General features: G+C 46.5%; 1 protein-coding gene across 1 annotated transcript in view; it reads left to right on the top strand.

Annotated features, from left to right (window-relative positions):
• Positions 1 to 1,071: 1,071 nt before the first annotated feature.
• ADRA1B (adrenoceptor alpha 1B) overlaps positions 1,072 to 20,419 on the top strand; it is a 48,598-nt gene continuing 29,250 nt past the window's right edge. The window contains exon 1 of the mRNA XM_044230386.1: positions 1,072 to 2,310. Coding sequence (XP_044086321.1) covers positions 1,362 to 2,310 — 949 coding nt within the window. The 5' untranslated portion in view covers positions 1,072 to 1,361. The remainder of the gene's footprint in view (positions 2,311 to 20,419) is intronic.

The raw sequence follows: 20,419 nt of genomic DNA, 5'->3' as shown, positions 1-20,419 counted from the left end.
CCCCAGATGCCTGGCAGTCTCTCCCTCTGCCACCACCACCAGCCTCACCTCCAGAGAGCCCACTCTAGCTCGTCTCTCATTTCTTCAGGTCTTGACTCAAACATCACTCCAGTGACATCGTGAGAACCCCTTTAAAATTTCCAGTACTCCTCCCCACAACACACACCATCCCACGTTCCCCTCCTTGCTTTATTTTCTATTACACCTGTCCGCATCAGACACACCTCACAATTTGTTTATTTATTTGTTTCTTGTCTGTCTCCTCCCAGTAGAGTGTAAGCTCCTGGAGGGCAGGGATCTTTGTCTCCTTGGTTCAATTGCTATGCCCCCAGCGCAGACAGTGGGGACTCGTTAACAATTTGTTGAAGGAGTGAGGGAGTGAGGGAGTGAATAAACGAATGAATGAAGAGAAGCCCCTGGACTTTATCACAAGACCAGAGAGGTTTCACAGGGAGCTGGGGGGCGGGGGGGGGGGGGGGAGGCGGAGTGTCTCAGATCTTACTCAAACCCCTCTCACCTGCCTAACCTTGCAATCCTTCTTCTAGGTGCCACACAAGTTGCACATCCCCCTAAATCTGGGCGGCCAGATTTAGGGCGCCCAGACTCCAGACGCCCCCCCCATTAGCGGCAAGCACCCTACGCCACTTTTGAGACTGAAGGGAGACTAGAAGGGGCAACAATCCCAGCGGGCCATCTCAGGGTCGGGGACGGGGGTCCTCACGCTCACGTCGCTCCTCCCCCTCCCCAGCCCGAGGGCCGCGTTGGGGGGTTGGGGGGGGCAACGAGTGAGGTGGGGGTGGGGGTGGGGGCCCGCGTCCGGCCCCGGGGCTGCCCAGGTGGCGACGTCGGGGCTGCGGGCGCCTTCGCTGGACCCGCATTGCCCCCTAGTGCCGCGCGGAGTCAGGGCGCCGGGCTCCCCCGCCTGATGTCACCGCCGTGCAGTGAGCCCAGAGGCGGCTCGTCGCCAGCAGACCCTCCTCGGCGCTGACCGGGCTGGCCGCCGCTGCCCGCACACCCGCCGCGGGCCGGGCCGAGCCGGGCGCCCCCTGCCCGCCGCCCCTCCCCCGCCGCTCCCCGCCCGCCCGGCCCCGCGCGCCTGACGTGGACCATTAAACTTGGAGCCGCCGCCTCGGCCCCTCTCTCGCCGCCTCCCTCTGACAGCCGGCGAGCGGGCGGCTCGGTGCAGGCAGGCAGGCAGGAGACGCGCCGCGGGGCTGGGCTGCCCGGGGGAGATGACTCCTCGCCGGGAGGGCGCCGCTGGGAAGAAGACCGCGGGCGAAGCAAAGTTGCAGGGCAGCTGAGGAGCTTGGCCGCAGCCCTTCCAGCCCGCTCACCCCAGGCTATGGAGGGCCGACTCTAAAATGAATCCCGACCTGGACACCGGCCACAACACATCAGCACCTGCCCACTGGGGAGAGTTGAAAAATGCCAACTTCACTGGCCCCAACCAGACCTCGAGCAACTCCACACTGCCTCAGCTGGACATCACCAGGGCCATCTCCGTGGGCCTGGTGCTGGGCGCCTTCATCCTCTTTGCCATCGTGGGCAACATCGTCGTCATCTTGTCGGTGGCCTGCAACCGTCACCTGCGGACGCCCACCAACTATTTCATCGTCAACCTGGCCGTTGCCGACCTACTGCTGAGCTTCACCGTGCTGCCTTTCTCCGCGGCCCTGGAGGTGCTCGGCTACTGGGTGCTGGGTCGGATCTTCTGTGACATCTGGGCCGCCGTGGATGTCCTGTGCTGCACCGCTTCCATTCTGAGCCTGTGCGCCATCTCCATCGATCGCTACATTGGGGTGCGCTACTCCCTGCAGTACCCCACGCTCGTCACCCGCAGGAAGGCCATCTTGGCGCTTCTCAGCGTCTGGGTCTTGTCCACGGTCATCTCCATCGGGCCTCTCCTTGGGTGGAAGGAGCCGGCGCCCAACGATGACAAGGAATGCGGGGTCACCGAAGAACCCTTCTATGCCCTCTTCTCTTCCCTGGGCTCCTTTTACATCCCTCTGGCGGTCATTCTGGTCATGTACTGTCGGGTCTACATCGTTGCCAAGAGGACCACCAAGAACCTGGAGGCCGGAGTCATGAAAGAGATGTCCAACTCCAAGGAGCTGACTCTGAGAATCCACTCCAAGAACTTTCATGAGGACACCCTCAGCAGTACCAAGGCCAAGGGCCACAACCCCAGGAGTTCCATAGCTGTCAAACTTTTTAAGTTCTCCAGGGAAAAGAAGGCAGCCAAGACCTTGGGCATTGTGGTCGGTATGTTCATCTTGTGCTGGCTACCCTTCTTCATCGCTCTACCACTTGGTAAGTTGGGGACTGGCGGAGGGGAACCGGGTGTTTTCAGATCTCGGGTTTACGGGTGAGCTTACCGTAAAGTTTTTTTGTGGGTTTTGTTTTTTATGCGGTCTGTGTGTGTTTGGCGATTGGAGAATACTGTTTGTTCTGCAAAGGCTTTGCAGACTGGGAAGCTGGCTAAGAACCAACTCAGGTGTTAGTGGAACACGCTAAGAAAGGGGCTAGTCACTTGAAATAGAACCACAGGAGGAAAATCTGGTATGTGGAATGACTCATTCAACGGCGTCAGTTTAATAATTAAAAAGGACACTGGACTTGAACATCGCACCAGCGTTATCTCAGTAGTAATGATGTGCCGGTTAAGGCAGCGTCGCTAATGCAGCATACAAAATAGTTTGTAGTTACCGCAGACGCGGCATTTGGGAAGCAGGCAGGCAGCTCGTACGCAGAAAGGCAGTTTTCATTCAGCATTTCCAGGGCTCTTGCAGAGACCCATGCTCCCCGTGAGCTTTGCAGAGGCTGCGTCCTCCCCTGGCTCCGTTCACCGCTTGCTCTCACCTCAATGCATTCCCTTCGTTATGAGTTAATAAGAACATTTTAACAGCTGCACCACCCCAATCAGCCCTTGAGTGAGCTAAAGCTTGAGATTTAAAAGAGAAGGAAGACAGAGGGTCACATGTTTTCAATTTTTACCTAAAAATGTTCCTAACTCTGGTGATTCCTGGAATAGCCGGATTTGAATTTACAGGGGTCCCTCACCTTAGGCTGCCAGGCACCAAATCCTGCTGGGATGAAATTGAGTTCATCCTCTCCTATACAAATATGTCCATCTTCTTTTGTTTAGTGGTCAAAGTTGTTCAAAAAGCTTCCTGATTTTTCCTATGAAGATACGGTCTGGCTAGGAGGTAAACCTAGAGGAGGGTACCGTGACATGCTGTCCACATGGCTTGGGAAACACTTGTCCTTTCTCTAAGGCACTGATCTGCTGTGGTTTCCTCTTCCATCCCTGGGGGACACTCCAGAAAATGAATGGAGGGAGGTGATCATTGCAAAGTCATGTGCCATGATAGCAGAAGAGGTAACGGCTGCTACTTGCCATGGACCATATATGCCTGCAATCACACCCAGGGCTCCGTTAGAATGCAACCTAACCAAATCCCTCAAATAACTAAAATTCTGTAGACACACTTCCTTCACCAGAAAAGGGCAAATGGAAGGAAAGCAAATTGACATCTGGAGTTTCCATTTTAAACAGTTAAAGAAAAAAGGTATTTAACCTACACTCCATGTTGTCATTTCTGAGGCAGGCTTGCAAATTAATGCCTTTTGGAAATATTTTTAGTGTGTTACATGGGAAGCATTTGAAGCTGTACGTGCCCCCCAAGAGTGGTCACATCTCACTGCAGAGAAGCTTTCTTTTTTTCCCAAGGTCTTGGGGTCCTTTTGTAGGCCTGTTGGGTTAAAGTGGGTAACAGTTCACACTGCTTTGGACTATATAAAGATCATGGTGGTATGTGGAAGTGATTTGGTCATGCGTTAGCATGGGCCTTGGGCAAATGACCGCTGGTCTGTGAGCCTCAGTTTCTCCATCTGCAAAATAGGGCTAATTACTGTTTGCTCCATGGGGTTTGCACTAATGCATGGAAAGGACTTAATGCAGTGTCTGGTGCATAGCAAAAGCTCAGTGAAAGTTAGCTTTGTACTACAAACTAAATCCCAATCACCCCTCAGCCGTAAGTGTGTTTCTCCTGCTCAACTCACTTTTCAACCCCACAACTGTTATTAGACTCTCAGAACTGAGTCTTTCTCCTTTCTTCCTTCTGCCTCTGCCCCCCAGCCTGCAGAGGCTATGACCAGAGCATCCTCAGGAAGGAGAAGACCCCTGCAGGATGCAGGGAATGGATCAAAGGTGCAAGCTTTCACTTTAGGGGGTGATGGAAACAGACCCGAATAGGTGAAGAAGCTGCCAGCATGCTGAAATGGAAAGAGCACTGCCCCAGGAGTCAAGTGCAATAGAGTTCTCACATGAGCTTTGCTATCAGTAAGCTCTGTTAACCCAAGCTTGTTGCTTTACCTCTCTAGACTTCAGATCTCACTTCCAGGGAACAGAAGGGTTGGACTAAATCAAGGGCTCTCAAACTTTAACAAAGATCACAATCATCTGTGGAACTTGATAAACATTCAGCCTCTTAGACATAATCCACAGACAATCTGATTCAGTAAATCAGATGGGTCCCAATAACCCTCATGTTTAACCACCTACCAGGTGATTCTGAAGAGGTGGTCCACAGACCAGGCTTTGAGAATCACTGGCGGAGGATCTCTCAGCTCCCTTCGGGTTCCAGCCTCCTGGACACAAGTTAAATGCTGCAGAGCTTAGCGCTTCTGCAGGCATCCGCTGGTGCAGGAAGATGTGGCTTCTCTGTGGGTCCTGCTCTCCAAACTCACCCTCAGTTTCTTCTCCAGCACCCTAGCTCCACTTTTCCTCCCTTTCTGTTCATGACTTTCTGAGACCATAACCCCCTAACATCTCAGGTCCTTGGTTTCCATGGTCTGCTCTCAGAGCTTGTTTCTCCTCTCCTTGCCATGAAACCTTCCTGAACACCACTGCCACTGACTCCCAAAGATCTCCCAAGGTGCTATCCTTAAGCTACTCTGTCTGCATCCTCTCCCTTGGCTGCCCAAGCCTGGGCAGGTAAGAAATATGGACTCGGCCTTGGGTTTGGGATGGACTTTGAAAGGTACTCAAGAGCTTCAAACAGAGAAGGTGCTTAATTAGCATGTTCTTAATAATTTAGGAAGACCATCCCAGTAAAATGGTGGTATGGGTTTCTACTTCCCCGGAGTTCAAATAACACCCAAACAATGGGAGCATGATGTAGAACAGTAACTCTTTTGGAATCTGAACAAGGTTCCAGATTTGAAATTTTCCATGAAATGCTTTTCACTCAACAGGAGAGAAAGCAGATCTAGGGGGAGATAGTCATTGGCAAACAGGGAAGTGAAGGTAGAAGGAACTTCCAATTAGCAAGAGACTTCCAGGTGCTTGGATAGCATGAGATTTCCATAGCTGTGTTTGTCTTCTCTGTGGGAGAGAAGGGTTGGGATCCCTCCTGGGAAGGAGGGAAAATAGCCATGCCCTCTGCAGAGTCCTGGGCAGGGGCCCCATTTGTTTTCCTTCCTCCCTTGTTTTTATTTTTGGGAGCAGGGCTGGGATGCCTGTAGGGCTGGGCCCCTCATCTCCTGTGGAGCTCTCCCCACCTGTAATACCCTGCCTACCTCCTCCCCACCCTTCCCCTATGGCCTCAGACCAAGTCAGGCCAGGGACCAGCTCTCACTTACTTGGGAGCAGGGATGGACTCCATCAAAGGACCTCTTTATTCAGTCCCTGGAATTGGGCCATGGAGGGACAGGAAATAATTGGAATATAATACAGCAGCATTTCTACTCAAGGGGCCATATGCAAGATGTCCAAGGACTCTTCAGCCGCTGGGCATTAGAATGAAGTCTAGCTGCCACCCACCTGGGGAAGACCTGGTCAGGAGTCTTCCTGGTCAGGAGCCACTCAAGAAATGGCTGGGCTACTCAGGGATGTGCACTGCATTGAAGGGATGGATTGGAGTAGGGGGGAGGGGGCGCTGCGGGTGGCAGGAAGTGCTGGGCAGCCAACTGGTAGCCGGGTTTAGTGCGGTTGTTTAGAAAACACTGGAACCTTGCCTCGCTCCAGATCTTTCTTCTGTCTTTTAAAATGCTGAAAGGCACCAGGAAGCCATTATTGAACTAACTGCTTTCCCCTCCAAATAGATGAAGGTCAATTTCAAAGAAACGGTTGTGTTCTTCTAGTACTGGGACCAAATAGGAATCCCTCTCTGCATTGATTTGTTTCTCTAGTCCTCTCATTCAGATTGGAACTGATGAATTTCTGCAGAGGGGAGGGCGAGGGTCTCAGAGATGACTCAGAGCAGAGCCACCCCCACAAACATACACACACTAACCCTTCAGCTCTGAGATTTTGAAACACGGGGATTTGAGGTGTCTGCAAGGAAAGCAATTAGTCTGAATGAGGAAGAAATTTTTATACAGAGAAAAAGGAAAGTCCTTCTGAAGGAAAATACATTCGGCCATTTATGAAATCATTAATAAAGACTTCCTAACGCAACTACTATGTGCTACATGGCCTCTGCCTGCACGATATTTACAGCTTCGTGAGGTCATATTTTTATGAAGCAGGTACTATGTGCCAGACGTTCTTCTAGGCTCTTCACAGACATGATCTCATTAATCCTCACAGCTACCCTGACAGGGGAGAGTAATTACTCCCTCTCTAAAGATGAATATGCAGGAGCTCAGAGAGGTTAGTCTTCTTGCCTCAGGTCACACAGTAAGTAGATGACAGAGCCAAGGGTTGAAACAGGGTCCGGTCTGTTAGGACAGGCACATACCTGTTCCACTGACTGCAGCTAGGAGATGTCTGGCCTTCTTCCTCCCCAGTCCCAATCTGCTCTCCTCCAAATGTGCTCCAAAACTCCAAAGCCACCTTGTCAAAAGCTGGGTATTGTACTTCTGTTACAAAGCCCTGTCTTTCTTCCACTCCCCGCTCACTCCTGCAAAAAGACTCACCCAGAAAATGTCAGGGAAGGTCATCCCAGTCTTGCTCAGGGCTAGATTTGCTCCGCACTTCCAACACTGTGTAGGATGTGGGTCTCCTGACGCTGGGCCTTTTATCACCCCTGCTAGGGGAAAAAGTGGAGCCTTGCCCTCCATCTGAGAATCTAACCCTGCATCTTGAATCATTCATTCAATCATTCATTCATTCATTGAATAAGCATGTATTGATGGGATGCCTGCTGTGTCCAGGTATTGTACTAAAGACAGAGTGAGCAAAACAGCTATGTTCTATGTCCTCATAAGATTTAGTTCTAGTGGGAAACACAGATCATTTGAAAAACGCATGCCCACAAACTGCAACAAACGACTTGAAAGTAAAGGGCTGAGATGCTGTTAGATGTAAATTACCAGAGTCAGCACATCACAGGAGTCCCTGAGTGACAAGCCGTGGAGGAGCTAACTCAGTGAAGGCGGCAGGTAGAAAGAGAGGGTCCGGATGGAAGGACGGGCCTGCCCGAGAGTCCCGAGGCTGGAACGGATGAGGAAGTAACGAGGCGGGAGGGTAGGGAAGGACAAGGGCAGGTCAGGGCTGCAGGTGTGGGCAGAGGCCAGGCCGTGCAGGGATTTGAGGCCACAACAAGGACTTAAGATTTTTATCTTAAGCTACACTGGTCACTACTGCAACATTTGAAGCAAACAGAAGATACCATCCGAGTTATGTCTTGAGACGATGAACCGGGCCTCTCTATGGAGCACGAGTCTGGGGCATGGCCATTTAGAGTTCACGCGCCCCGGGGGAGCTGAAAGTAATTCAGACTTGGCTGGGGGCAGTGAAGGCGGAGAGGAATGGAGACATTCAGGGACTTGGGGATGGTTTGGTTATATGATTTAGGAGGGTTCGTGAGAACAAGAAAGGTGTCTGGAATAACTCTGAAGATTCTGGGCGAGGCAGGTATCATTTGTTGGGAGGCCAACAAAACACAGCCAAGAGGATTCCTTCCAGAACCTTCCTCAGATCCTATTCATCAGGGTTCATAGGACGGCATGCTAGGAGTGATCTGCCAGACACTCTTGCAAGTAGATAGAATGTCCCAACCCAAAAGCTGGGCACTGTGACTGACAACTAACCAGCTGTTCATCAGAAACATCTGGCAGAGGGCTCTTCCCAGAAGCATAGATTCCCGGGCTCCACCACAGACCTATTGTATCGGAATTTCTTATGAGGGAGTGGAGAATCCTGATTTCTAGCTATTTCCCAGGTGCTTCCTATGCAAGGGCCTAGCACCAGTCGACTCTATGGCTGGGAAATCCTGGAATGAGCACCCCACGGAGAGCCAAGAACACTTGCTTATGCTCCCCCCAGTGTGGCTGGAAGCACCTCCAATCCTGCCCAGTCCCCTGGGCTAGTCCACATGGTGGAAGGCAGAAGGCTGGGAGGAAGGAAGGTGAATTCTTTCAACTAGAGCTTCCCCGGACAAGAAGAAGAGAATGAGCGCAGCAGGAGCGTCTCTTCAGTGACCTGGGTCCACTGCTCACTGCTGAACGCTATGTCTTGCTCGCCGTCCTCAAAAGGCCTTCTGCAGAGCCAGCGTCATCATCCCTGCATTTATAGCTGAGAGAACAAGAAATCAGAGAGGTTTGGTAACTGATCCCGGGTCACACAGCTAGTAAATGGTACAGTCTATCAGGCTCCACATCGAGCACTCTGTAAGCATTTGTTATATCGTTCTTACTGTTACTACAGAGCTTTCTGAACATTTGTCTGGGGTTTGGTGCCCATGGAAGTAACATTTTTACTGGCTTGCGACAAAATGAGGAAAGCCATGAGGAAAAGCCTGTGTTTTTCCAAATGTATTCGATATAAACGACTGTCCTCTTATGCTAAAGACTATGTCCTTTCTATTTTGAGACACTGAAATAGCATTTCTTTGATGGAATGATGGTAATCAGTAGTGATGATAGTCCTGTGTGTACGTGTGTTTAATGTCCTATTTGGGAAAAAAAAAAAAAAAAAAAAAGATGTAGCCCTGTGTCTATCCCCACCAAAGATGTTTTTGCAATTTTATTGTGAGTCTTTTCAACTCCTAGCATCATGGAAGATACCACGGTGGCGAGACACAATAAATATTCGGGGGAGAAAGCAAGAAGCAAAGGAGGGAAGGAGGGCACAAGGGAGGGAGGGGACAGATAACGAGCTTCCGCTTTGCAGTGACATTCAAAGGACTGGGGCAGAAGGGCAGGAGGGGGAGGGATGATATGCGAAGGCCACAACAGGAGAGGGGGCCATTTGTGGAGGCACTGAATCCTGCTGGATTCAGGCCACAGAAATGCCAGCGGGTGTGGGTGTAGCTGCAGCCCCGTCACAGATGGGCTCGTTCCGATCTGTAATGCAGGAAATGCCTTTACCTGAGCGTGTATGTGGCTCATAAAAATAACTGATGTCTGCTGGGCCACACTGGGAAATTGCTTTCTCGGGTATCTGCAGCATGTTTCCGCAGTCACTGTGCTCCCAGATCATGTCAGATAATAATAATACTAATAGATCCCATTTATGAGGTCTTGCCATGTGCCAGGCTCACTGTGCTACACAGGGCTGGGGGTTGCTTCTGGACGTTCTCTCACTGACTCCTCTCCCGCGGTTATTGTCCCCATTTTACAGATAAGGAAACTGAAGCTCAGAGAGGTTGAGTGATTTACCTCAGGCCACCCAGGTGATGAGGGATAGAATCTGGATTCACATCGAGGGAACCAGATAAGGCCAAAGGGTTATCACTGGGTGTACCCTAAGTGTGAAGCTCTGAGCTCTGATTTGTGGAACCCTGAAAAGGAGTTGGGGGAAACCAGAGCCTACTCAGAAAAGGAGGAAAGGGAGGGAACGTGGCAGCCTATCATTCAGCAACCAAGAGGCATCATGTCCTGGCGAGAACATACATATAAAAGTAATTGGGTCTTTCCCCTACCACGAGAACTCAAAATTCCTCTTTTATTATGGATACTTCAGACATTTTGCAGAGTCCTGACTTATGATTGGTAATTTCGCGTACTTTTTTAAGACTTTTATAAAATTTGGGAGCACCTGGGTGGCTCAGTCAGTTGAGCATCTGATTCTTGATTTAGGCTCATGTCATGGTCTTGGGGTCGTGAGATCGAGGCCTGCGTCTGACTCCACACTCAACACGGATTCTGCTTTTCCCTCTCACTATGCTCCTCCTACTGCTCTTTCTATCTCAAATAAATTAACAATTTTTTTTAAAAAAGATTTTTATCAAATTTAGGAAAACATAAAACTCGGAAGACTTTTTCACAGTTAATTTTAGTTTCTGGCTGAATATATTTCAGACCATGATTCACCTCGGTCACCCACATACATGTGGTCCCAGCACTATAGGACTTATATCACGACTTAGCCTCTGGCCCTATCTCTTAATGTCTCAAGTCCAGGTGAGTTAGGAGAGTCAGCATCATGAGCAAGAGAGTATTTCTAGAAGCCATTTTTCCACCTTGCAGTAACTGGCTAGTGAGGATCAAGCTATACAGAAAGAAAAATCTGCAAACTACATATATATATATGTGTATATATATACACACATATATATACATATATGTATATGTACACACACACACATACACACATACACATATATGATAAAACCCAAATGAAATATATCTCAACTCTTTTTTTTTTTTTTTTTTTTTTTTTTTTAGTATATGTGCTGCCGAAGCGAGCACTGTATCTCAATTCTTAATAGCTCCCAAAAATGCTCATGGCCCCTTCACCAACACCCATGTAACGGGAAATACAATAGAGGGAGGTCAGCCTGGAACAAGACAGAGGCCCTAATCAATTGCACTTAATAGATCTTACTTTTGAAAACTTTACAAAACCATACAGCTATAAAGAAAATTCCTGGGGTCCCTCCCAGCTCCTTGGAGTTCCCATAAACAGACGGGTGCCTAGGGTACCTGGGTGGCTTAACTGGTTAAGTGAACAACTCTTGATTTTTGCTCAGGTCATGATCTTGTGGTCCTGGGATGGAGCCCCACGTGGGGCTCTGTGTTCAACAGGGAGTCTGCTTTTCTCTCTCCCCCTCTCTCTCTCTATCCCCCCATAAAATAAATAAGTCTTAAAAAGAGAGAGAGAGGAACGCTGAGGCTAGGCAGGAGCCCTTCACCCACACCCAGACAGCAGGGATGACTGGTCAATTTACCTGTCTCCTCTACAGACTATGACGGTCTTATAAGCAGTAACCACATCTTTCCTCCCTGCCTAACACAGGTGTTCACAAAAGCTAAGTGAATGAAAAAATCAACAGCACTATGAGTTTAGAGGGAGAATTAGGAGCGTACTGTAACTCGAATAGAATTAGTCGTCATCTCCCAAATACATCTTGTATCTTCCTTCCCCTGTGCATTTGCTCCGACTATTTCTCTCTACTAGAAATGCTCTTTCTGTACCCTCTGAATATCCCAACGCTGCTTACCCATAAAACCCCGGTTCTGCAGACACCTCTCTCATGGAAGCTTCCTTGGTCTCCATGCCTTTCCTGGCAGCAGTCCCTCCCTCTACCCTGTGTTTATGATGCCCGCTACACCTGTCCATAGAGATCAGGGTGATGTGTAAATCGTTGGCAGTGCTCTCGGGCTGCCAACCTCTGGAGGATAGATCCAAGTTTGACTCATCTCCTCCTCCTTACCTGAAGATGTGTACCCAGTAGACTCTCAGTAAAAATACCAACTGCAGCTATATGATTCATACGGTGCATTCCAGGCCTTATCTACCGTTCTCCCATCAGACAGGTATTAGGGTCATGCCCATTTTATAAATAAGGAAACGGGCTTAGAGGCGTTAAATGACGTCTCTCGTTCCTAGAAATGAGCAGAGGCACATTGAAAGGAGACTATCATGACTGTTTCTTGTAAAACCAAATGCCAGTATGAACCTTGTCATGGGGCCAGGGAAGAAAGATGGGCTATGTGAAGACCAGAGCGGACCCAGGCTGGAGCTGGAAAATTGGACAGCGTCTTCATTCTTTATTAAAAGTTACCATTCCACCCACTCCGGGGGGAGACCTTGTCCAATCAACCACATTTCCCCTCACATTACTGGCCCTTGTCAAGTTCCTCTCACCTCTTGGAGGGATATGGCCAGACCTGGTCCCTGTAGAAGGAGTGGAGGAGGAAACAGTTCTGGGGACTTGATAGCAGGGCCAGGTTAAGACCTTTAGGGAGGTCCAAGGTAATGAGAAGTGAATGCTTCTCCCACCTCCATCTGTAATTCTGAATTAAAACACATACATGTACACACACATATGGGCCTTAAAAATAAATGTTAGCCTCACTACATTCTGGCTTATTACATGAAGACTACTTTGATTTCTTTGATATCCAATTATATCCCAAAAAAGTGGAGATGTCCCAGGTTTGCTAAAGCTCTAAAGATTTACTGGGTCTGCTTGTCCAGTAGTACAGCATTGCTTACAATGACGTGTGCAGACAACCCAGCCTCCATTATGTCTGCTACCAAAACATGATGATGATGATGATTATCATAACCCCCTCCTATTCTCAAAATAAATTTATCACTCAAACTTTGAATGATACAAGTACCTCCCTATTTGAAACCCCAGAGTAAGAGTGTCTGCAGAGGAGCGTGCCACATTGCCTCAAGATCACTGAGGAGCCGGAGGTGGGTGAGAAGAGAGAATCGGGCACCCCCAGCTTCAACCATCTGGTGAAAGAGAAAGAATGAGAATGAAGTGAGCAACAATTTCAGGAGGAAAGATGAAACTTCACGTGTCTCTCCTTGGTGGGCAAGAGGCATTACTGTAAATGTTGATTTGGGATTTTTAGATCTTCATTCAGCTCACTTACCCTAGTTACACCAGTGTTGGAGGCAGGATCTGGAACCATGGCTGGATAGACCTTAAACGCTTAGTAAATGAAGGAATGGATCCATCTCACCCAAGAGAAGTGGTGTGACCTGAAGGACACATGTCTCTAGAATGCAGAGACAAGAGAAAGGGTAGGCTGAGATAATAAGATCTGGGGAGCAGAGGGGAGAGTGAGCTGTGTCTGAAGGACTCCTAAGGCTGGACTCCCTGTAGGGGGAGGGGCAGCTTCACTCCATCCATCATTCCCACTCCTGGCAGGACGGAGTGTGAGTCAAGCCAGGGCAGAGCGCTCACTGGCAGGCCAGTGTTCCTCGGACTCCGTCAAGAGTATGTCTGACCACGCCCAACAGCGGCACATCTGAGCCCCCTTTGAACCATCAAGCACCCCGCTGCTGTGAGCACACAAATTGTGCTGTAAGTTCGCATCAAGGAACCGTTCAGGCCAAAATGTTCAGAAACAGCATGTTCTAACACAAGGCGACCATTCCTCATGGATCCCCACTTAAGTTTTTCCAAGGGTATCTGCTCCCAGTGTCTTGCTCTCCTGAAGGTGGGATGCATTGGGCCTTGGCTTCGCATGATTTTTTAAATTCTTCTTTAAGATAGAGCTTCTTACCAGGCTGACGTGCATTGCTCAGAAGCTGAGCTCAGCACCCTGGCTTTGCCCCAGAAGGAGGTTAAAATGGGACCAAGGGCAAGCCGGGCTTACTGTCATTCGCAGGCATGGGCCCCAGGGCTCACACCACCGGCACAGCCGGGCAGGAATCCAGGGAGGCAGCTGGTGGGGGGAAGTTCGTTCCACCAACTAGAACAACAACAACAAAATTATATCTCCAGTTTATATATTCAGGCCATAAATTGCCCCCTGGCATCGAGAGAACGTGGTAGGGCCCCTCTTGCCCCTCCTTGCAAGTACACCCTCACAGCAGCCATTTGTGACTTCTTGTCCCCAGCCTTTCAGAAGTTACCTTAACACAAGGGTTCTTGGGCTTTCTTGCTCCCTGGGCTCCTTTGGCAACCGGGTGAAGCCCCTTCTCACCATACACAAAAAAAAAAAGTAAGAGACAGGATTGCCAAAAAAAAAAAAAAAAAAAAGTATGTTGAAATGGTTATTCCAATGTTGAAAAAAAACAAATTTATGATAGAATAAAAAATGTTCTTCTTTATTAACATATTAAATAAACAAGATCTAGCAGCAAGTTAAATAAATAACCACTATAATTTTGAAGTAGTGACAAGTGCAAATATTTCAAGATATCTGCAACAAATGTAATATGATATCATAAATCTGATTTCTACTGGTGACAAATCCTGCTAATTCTACTATGGTTTGCTGCCCACATTCCTCCTGAAGAAAATGCTAACTTTCAGCCAAAGGTTAGTTTAAAAATTTTTTAAAGAGTGATTTTTCCCGTCCAAGTTCACAGACCCCACCTCATAGCCCCAGAGTAAGAACCCTGCCACAAGACATTATAAAGATGTACTTCAAGATATAAAGTTCTCTATACATTTTTCTTTCAAACAATGAAGTCTTAGGACCACAGGGAACTTGGACAATGTCATTGTGCTTTGTAACTATTTGCAGAACTACTTGTAGCAACTTTTTATCAGCTAACTTTTTTTTTTCTTCAGATTTTATTTATTTGGGAGAGAGAGAATGAGAGAGTGAGAATATGAAAGGGGGGGTGGGTCAGAGGGAGAAGCAGACTCCCTGGTGAGCAGGGAGCCTGATTCAGGACTGGATTGCAGGACTTCAGGATCATGACCTGAGCCAACGGCAGACGCTGAACCAACTGAGCCACCCAGGCGTCCGCTGTTTACCTTTACAAATGTATCATTTTGTAAAAACTATCAGATAGTGCAGATTATGTTTTACATTCGACATGGTGTCTTGCACATAGTTCTGTGTCAATGTATAGAGTTACTGCCTTCCTTTCCATGGCTGTATCATAATCAATTTTACGGAGTATCCTGTTGTACTTACCAATTTCCTCATTGATTGACACTTCGGTTATGTTTGGCCTTTTCCTACTACAAACACTGTTGCAATGAATATTTTTGTATATTTGTCTGTGCCCACATATTCAGGATAAATTCCTAGAAATGGAACCACTGCAGCAAGGAATGTTTGATATTTTAGGGTTGGTCTGATTATGTTTAATTTTACATAAATAAGAAATTTAAAATATAGTAAAATGTAAAGTGTCATTAAAACAAATAGGTTAGGGGCACCTGGTTAAGCGTTTACTTTTCATTTCTGCTGAGGTCGTGATCTCAGGGTGGTGAGATCAAGCAAGCTCCTTTCTGGCTCAGCTGGGAGTCTGCTTCTCTCCTTTTCCATCTCCCTGTGGTGTGCCCTTCCCCCAACTCACACTCACGCTCTCTCACTCTCTCTAAAATAAATAAATAAAGTTTAAAAAAAAACACAAATAGGTTAGGTCTATGTCTACTAATCTATTATTTAGGAAGATTGTTCATGATATTTAAGTTATAAAAGTAACTTGTAGAGGAACATGTAATCTCATTTTTCAAAGCCATTAATTCCATCACCTGCAGGGATAGAATGAAGGAAAGAAGAGTGCATTATTAACTTTTTTATATACTTTTTTATTATTTCATGTGTTACAACAAGCACATATTCTGTTTGTGATTAAGAAAATGCAATAGAATATAAATTGAGTTTCAATAGAGTTGGGATGAGCTAGTCATTTTTTTATGATCTTAAGAGAAAAAAAAAATCAATGGCCAAAAAGAAAAAATTGCATCATTTTTAATCTAATTTTACTTTATATACATTTAATATTTTTGATAAACATATATGTATATGTGTATATAGGTGTGTATGTATATACTATTATGTGATCACCACATAATTTTTGAGTGGAAAATAATTTTTAAGTGGAACACTTAAAAATTCTTTGTCCCCTTTCTTTGTTGGATACAGCCCTGCCCGCTGCCCCAGTTCAAAACTATGTTGTCAAGTTGTTTGTTGTTTTTTGGTTTTGTATGTTCTTTTTCAAAATGAGAAGAATTTTGTCACTCTTGATAATGAAAAATAATTTAGACACAACATCAAGATATAAAAAAGAAAGCAAAGGTCATCCATAATCCTTCTCTATATAATCAACTTCCCAGAATTTTCTATATGAGTGTGTGTGTGTGTGTACATACAAACTGAATCACCTAGTGCTTTTATCACTAAGCATCAGTGTTGACTTCTTCCATTTCAATAAATCTGAATCTTTTCATTTTTTTATTTTTCACATTTTTAATGCTGCATTGCATTCCATAATGGAAGGTACCATAATGTGTTTAACCAACCCACTTATGACAACTCATTTATGTAAGGAGGTGAGACATACACAGGGTATCACATTCACAAAGTGTAGAGGGAGAAGTATATGTGTCCCTCTCGCTTCAGTGGCCCCCAGCCATCTGCTTCTTGTCCCTGGAGGCAGCTGTTGTCAATTTCCCGCATAGCCATTCAGAGATAATCTATGAGATATATTTATATGTTCTTTTTAATGGCAATCACATACTAAAAACACTACTTTGCACTTTGGGTTTTTTCCACCAAATAATGTATCTTGGAGATCTTCCTATATAAGTACTTCAATGTAAGTACAGCAACCTCATCCTTTTCAATAGCTGCATACTATTCCATTGTGCTTCCCCACACCCTCCCCCACCCCACCAGTGGGCCTCTATGGAAGGGTATTTAAGTTGTTTCATAATTTTCGTTATCACAAACACCACCGTAGTAAATATTCTTGTACACACTTCATTATTTCCTACACCATCTATAAGACAAAATCCTGGAAGTAGACTATTCTGAGTAAATTTTTACATTCTTATAAATATTGCCAAATCATCCTCCATAGAGGTTATGCCAATTTGCATTTCCATAACCGGTATTTGAGAGTGCCCACGCATTTGCCAACAGTGTGTTAGCAAGCTTCTTGACCTCTGCTGCCTTGATAAGGGAAATTTAGTGAAAATGAGGCTAAGCATCTTTTTATATGTTTGGAATAATCCACCCTCTCTTGATGTACCTTTATTTTGAGTTTTCAGCTGTGACAAATATTCTTCTATATCCATTTTTCCTTTAGGATCTTTTTGCACCTGCTCTTTAGGATTTCCTTAGGATAAAGGCCACTTTGAATGGTTAGATCAAAAAGGTAGATTCAGGTAAAAGGCATCAAACATATATCATCAAACAACCTCTGGAAAGGGTGTCGCAATTTGCACTCCCACTAAGTTGTTTCAGCATAGCGAAGGAACTGCTTTTCACATTGATAGCTTCTCACTGCCAATGGAGAAGTTTCAGGCATTCTCGCATGACAAGTCAGCTTCCCCTCAGAGATGGTAAGATGGCTTGAAAGCTTCACATCCTTCCAACAAATTTGGTGTCAGCTTCCCAAGTTCAGGGCTAGCAATCTGCCCTCTTGGGATGCAACACCCCATCCATCAGGGGAGCTAGAGCAGGCAGCAGCCTTGGAATGTGTGTTATTTTACCCAGGATGTGAGAAGAAAAAGCAGTCACCCACGGTGCATAAACGGGTTTGATTTTTCACAAGGCTGCCAGGCCCACCACTGTCCACCTCAGTGGCTCGAGGTTCCAGGCCTCCTGATTTAAATCTATAACAATATAAAAGAAAACGCGGTGTCCCCCACCCTTGAAGAAAACACTTGAGCTTGAGGCCCTTGGAGGATGAGTTAATAAGGAAGGATTTCTCTGGGCATCTGAACTTGCCCCGGCTCCCCGCCCCCGCCCCCCCCGACCATGACGGCCTGTGCAGATCCAGGGAATGCAGTGGACAGTCTATATTTAGACGTGAGCGTGGCAAGTGCACCACATTTTAGTTGCAAAATTCAAATTGATTGTGGAAGATGCCAGCCTCATGAACTGAAAATTGAGTTGAGCACTGCTCAAGAAGCAAGGAGATGGCCTGTTGAGCAGACTCGGCTGGGAGAGGAGGCTTTTTGAGAAGCAGTCAATGGGCCCTGGTCAGCCAGGGGTGAAATTTAATACTGACCTTGAACTGTTGATCTGGAAGGAGAGGCAGGGTTATTTTCAGACTGTACTAAATCTAGAAGTGTTGGAACCAGCATCTGGGACAGGGCAGGGATGGGACGAACTTTGACCCACTGCCACTGGGCCAAAGATCAAGGAGAAGCTAAGCCAGGTTCCTGGGACCAGCCAGGGATTCTCAGAACTGACCAGGAAAACCTTTCCTGCCACCTGTCTCCTGTTGCTGCCATCTTACCCCCTCATCCAGTGGGGAGGGCTGGCACCTTTCCTTCTCTGGGACAGCCTTGTGGTCCTTGGTAACTCCTGTTTGAGTAGCAGCAAGGTACTAGAAAGAACAAGGACATTGAAATCAGACAAATCCAGGTCTGGAGTCCTGGCTGTGCAGTTCATCTCTCTAAGCCTCAATTAATTCATCTGTAAAATGTGACCAAAATCATCTTAGGATTGTAAGCAAGCAACAAGAAAGGAAGGACGAAAAGGACTCAGCGGGGGCACCAAACACTAGTAAACATTGCATAAACATGAGTCACTAACATACGTGAAGGCTCTAACACAGTATCCACTTTGGAGGAGATATTTAATAAGGTCCTGTCAGTACTTTCATGATTATGCACAATTCTGCAAAGGAGCTATGCCTTTTGGGGAAATAAAAATATGATTGATTCCTTCACATTAGAAGGCTGGGGGATCCCTCTGTTAAGAAAGAGGAAAAGAATAAAACCTGAGTAAACGGAGTGCCAACTGTGATGGTCGCATGCTCAGAAAATATCAGAACATATTTGCATTTCTCCTCGTTTTGCTCTTTTTAAAATTACTTTGGTATTTAATTATGAGCTATTTCATTTTTTCCAAAAAGTACAAAAAATAATTTAAGAGACCGATGACTCTTCCCACCCAGACTTCACAAATGTTAACATGTTGCTGAATTGGCTATGCATCTTTTTTCTTCTTTGAAGAAATGAAATGTTACAAATACATCTAAATGCCCCCACCCCTCTCCTGGGTTCACCTCTCTCCTCAAAAGCAACCACCAGGATAAATGCATGTGATTAAATAGACTCTCCTCCCCACACTTTCTTAAAGTGAACTCTAAGAAGCAAGAAGAGTGTTCAAGACAGAGACTCTGGATTATGTCAGTCCTGAACTCAAATTCTGATCCTGCTCCTTTACCAGCTGTGTGGACTTTGGCAAATTGCTTGACCTCTCTGTTCCTCCTTTCTACTCTAAAATGAGACAAATAACAGGTTCTCCACTGGGCCCTTGTGAGGATAAAATAAGATTGCTCATGTAAAGCAATGGTTCTTTACAAAAGATGATTCCCCTCTTTGCCTCCCATGGGACATTTGGCAATGTCAGGAGACATTTTTGATTGTCACAACTACAGTGTGTTACTGGCATCTAGTGGAAGAGGCCAGGGATACTGCTTAATGTCCTATGCTGCACAGGACAGACAACTATGTGGCCCAAGATGTCAGTAGTGCCAAAGCAAAGAAACATTCATATAAAAGCATGCTATCACCATTTTATAAGGGTTCAAAAAACATTTGTTTAATGAACATAGCAAATCATATTTTTTTTTATTTACAAGACATTATGCTGGACACTTTCACATACATTATCTCACTGGTATCCAGTGAGATGACCCTTCTTGGTAAAAAGAATGGTGGAAGGCAAGTACTGTTGCTTCTGCATGTCTGAGAATATCTGTCCTTTAAGCCAGTGAAAAACTTGAAAAATGTAAATTTTGAGGCTAATAGTTGAATTAGAAGTTGTTACTTAGAACCTAACCCCTCCTTGTTCTCTGTGAAGAACAAATTATATCAGCACATTCCACCACCAAACTGATTCATTTAAACCACAATATCCCTTCAACCTAAGCAGGCTCAGAGAACAGCACGGCAAAAAATAAATAAGGCATCATAATTAAGTGAACATTTTTGGCCCCTGTTTGCAAGGACTGGCTCCCAATGGCTCAAAAAAGCTCAAAACCAAGGTAAAAACGAGGGAAGATCTCTGCTTCTCTGCTTCATCCCAGACTCTGGAGGACTCAGAATATGATGCCCATGGCCATCCCAGGGACTGGAGCGACCCTCTGTGGTAGTCAGAGAGCAACCTCTGTGAGTGACCTTATCCAGTGAGTCTCCAAGGTGGTCCTCAATCCAGCAGCACCAGCGTTGCCCAGGAACATGTTAGAGGTGACAGTTCTTGGTCCCCACCCCATACCTACTGATTCCAAGACTGGAGTTGCAGCCCAGGTGATGGGATGGGGGGTGGGGATGGGTCTCCTGAGCCCCACAGGTGATTCTGGTGTGCACTCAAGTTTAAGAACCGTGAACCTAATAAGACTGCCTCCCCCCTTCTCCAGAGATCTGTTTCCTATTGCCTATGGCCCTCCCGCCAAATTTTAAAACCACACAGCTCATCAGTTTAGAAGTGGATAAGCTGCTCCTTACTGGCACTTTCCTTGGGCTGGTTGCTTGACACATGGCCTGTTACTTTCACAACAAGAATATGAGGAAGACACCAGTATCCTTTTGTCCAGATGAGAAAATTGTGGCTGAGACAGCTTAAACTGCTTGCCCAGGTT

Source organism: Neovison vison, chromosome 1, assembly GCF_020171115.1.
Source record: "Neovison vison isolate M4711 chromosome 1, ASM_NN_V1, whole genome shotgun sequence".
Classification (NCBI taxonomy): domain Eukaryota; kingdom Metazoa; phylum Chordata; class Mammalia; order Carnivora; family Mustelidae; genus Neogale; species Neogale vison.
This window is presented reverse-complemented; position numbering and strand designations above follow the sequence as displayed.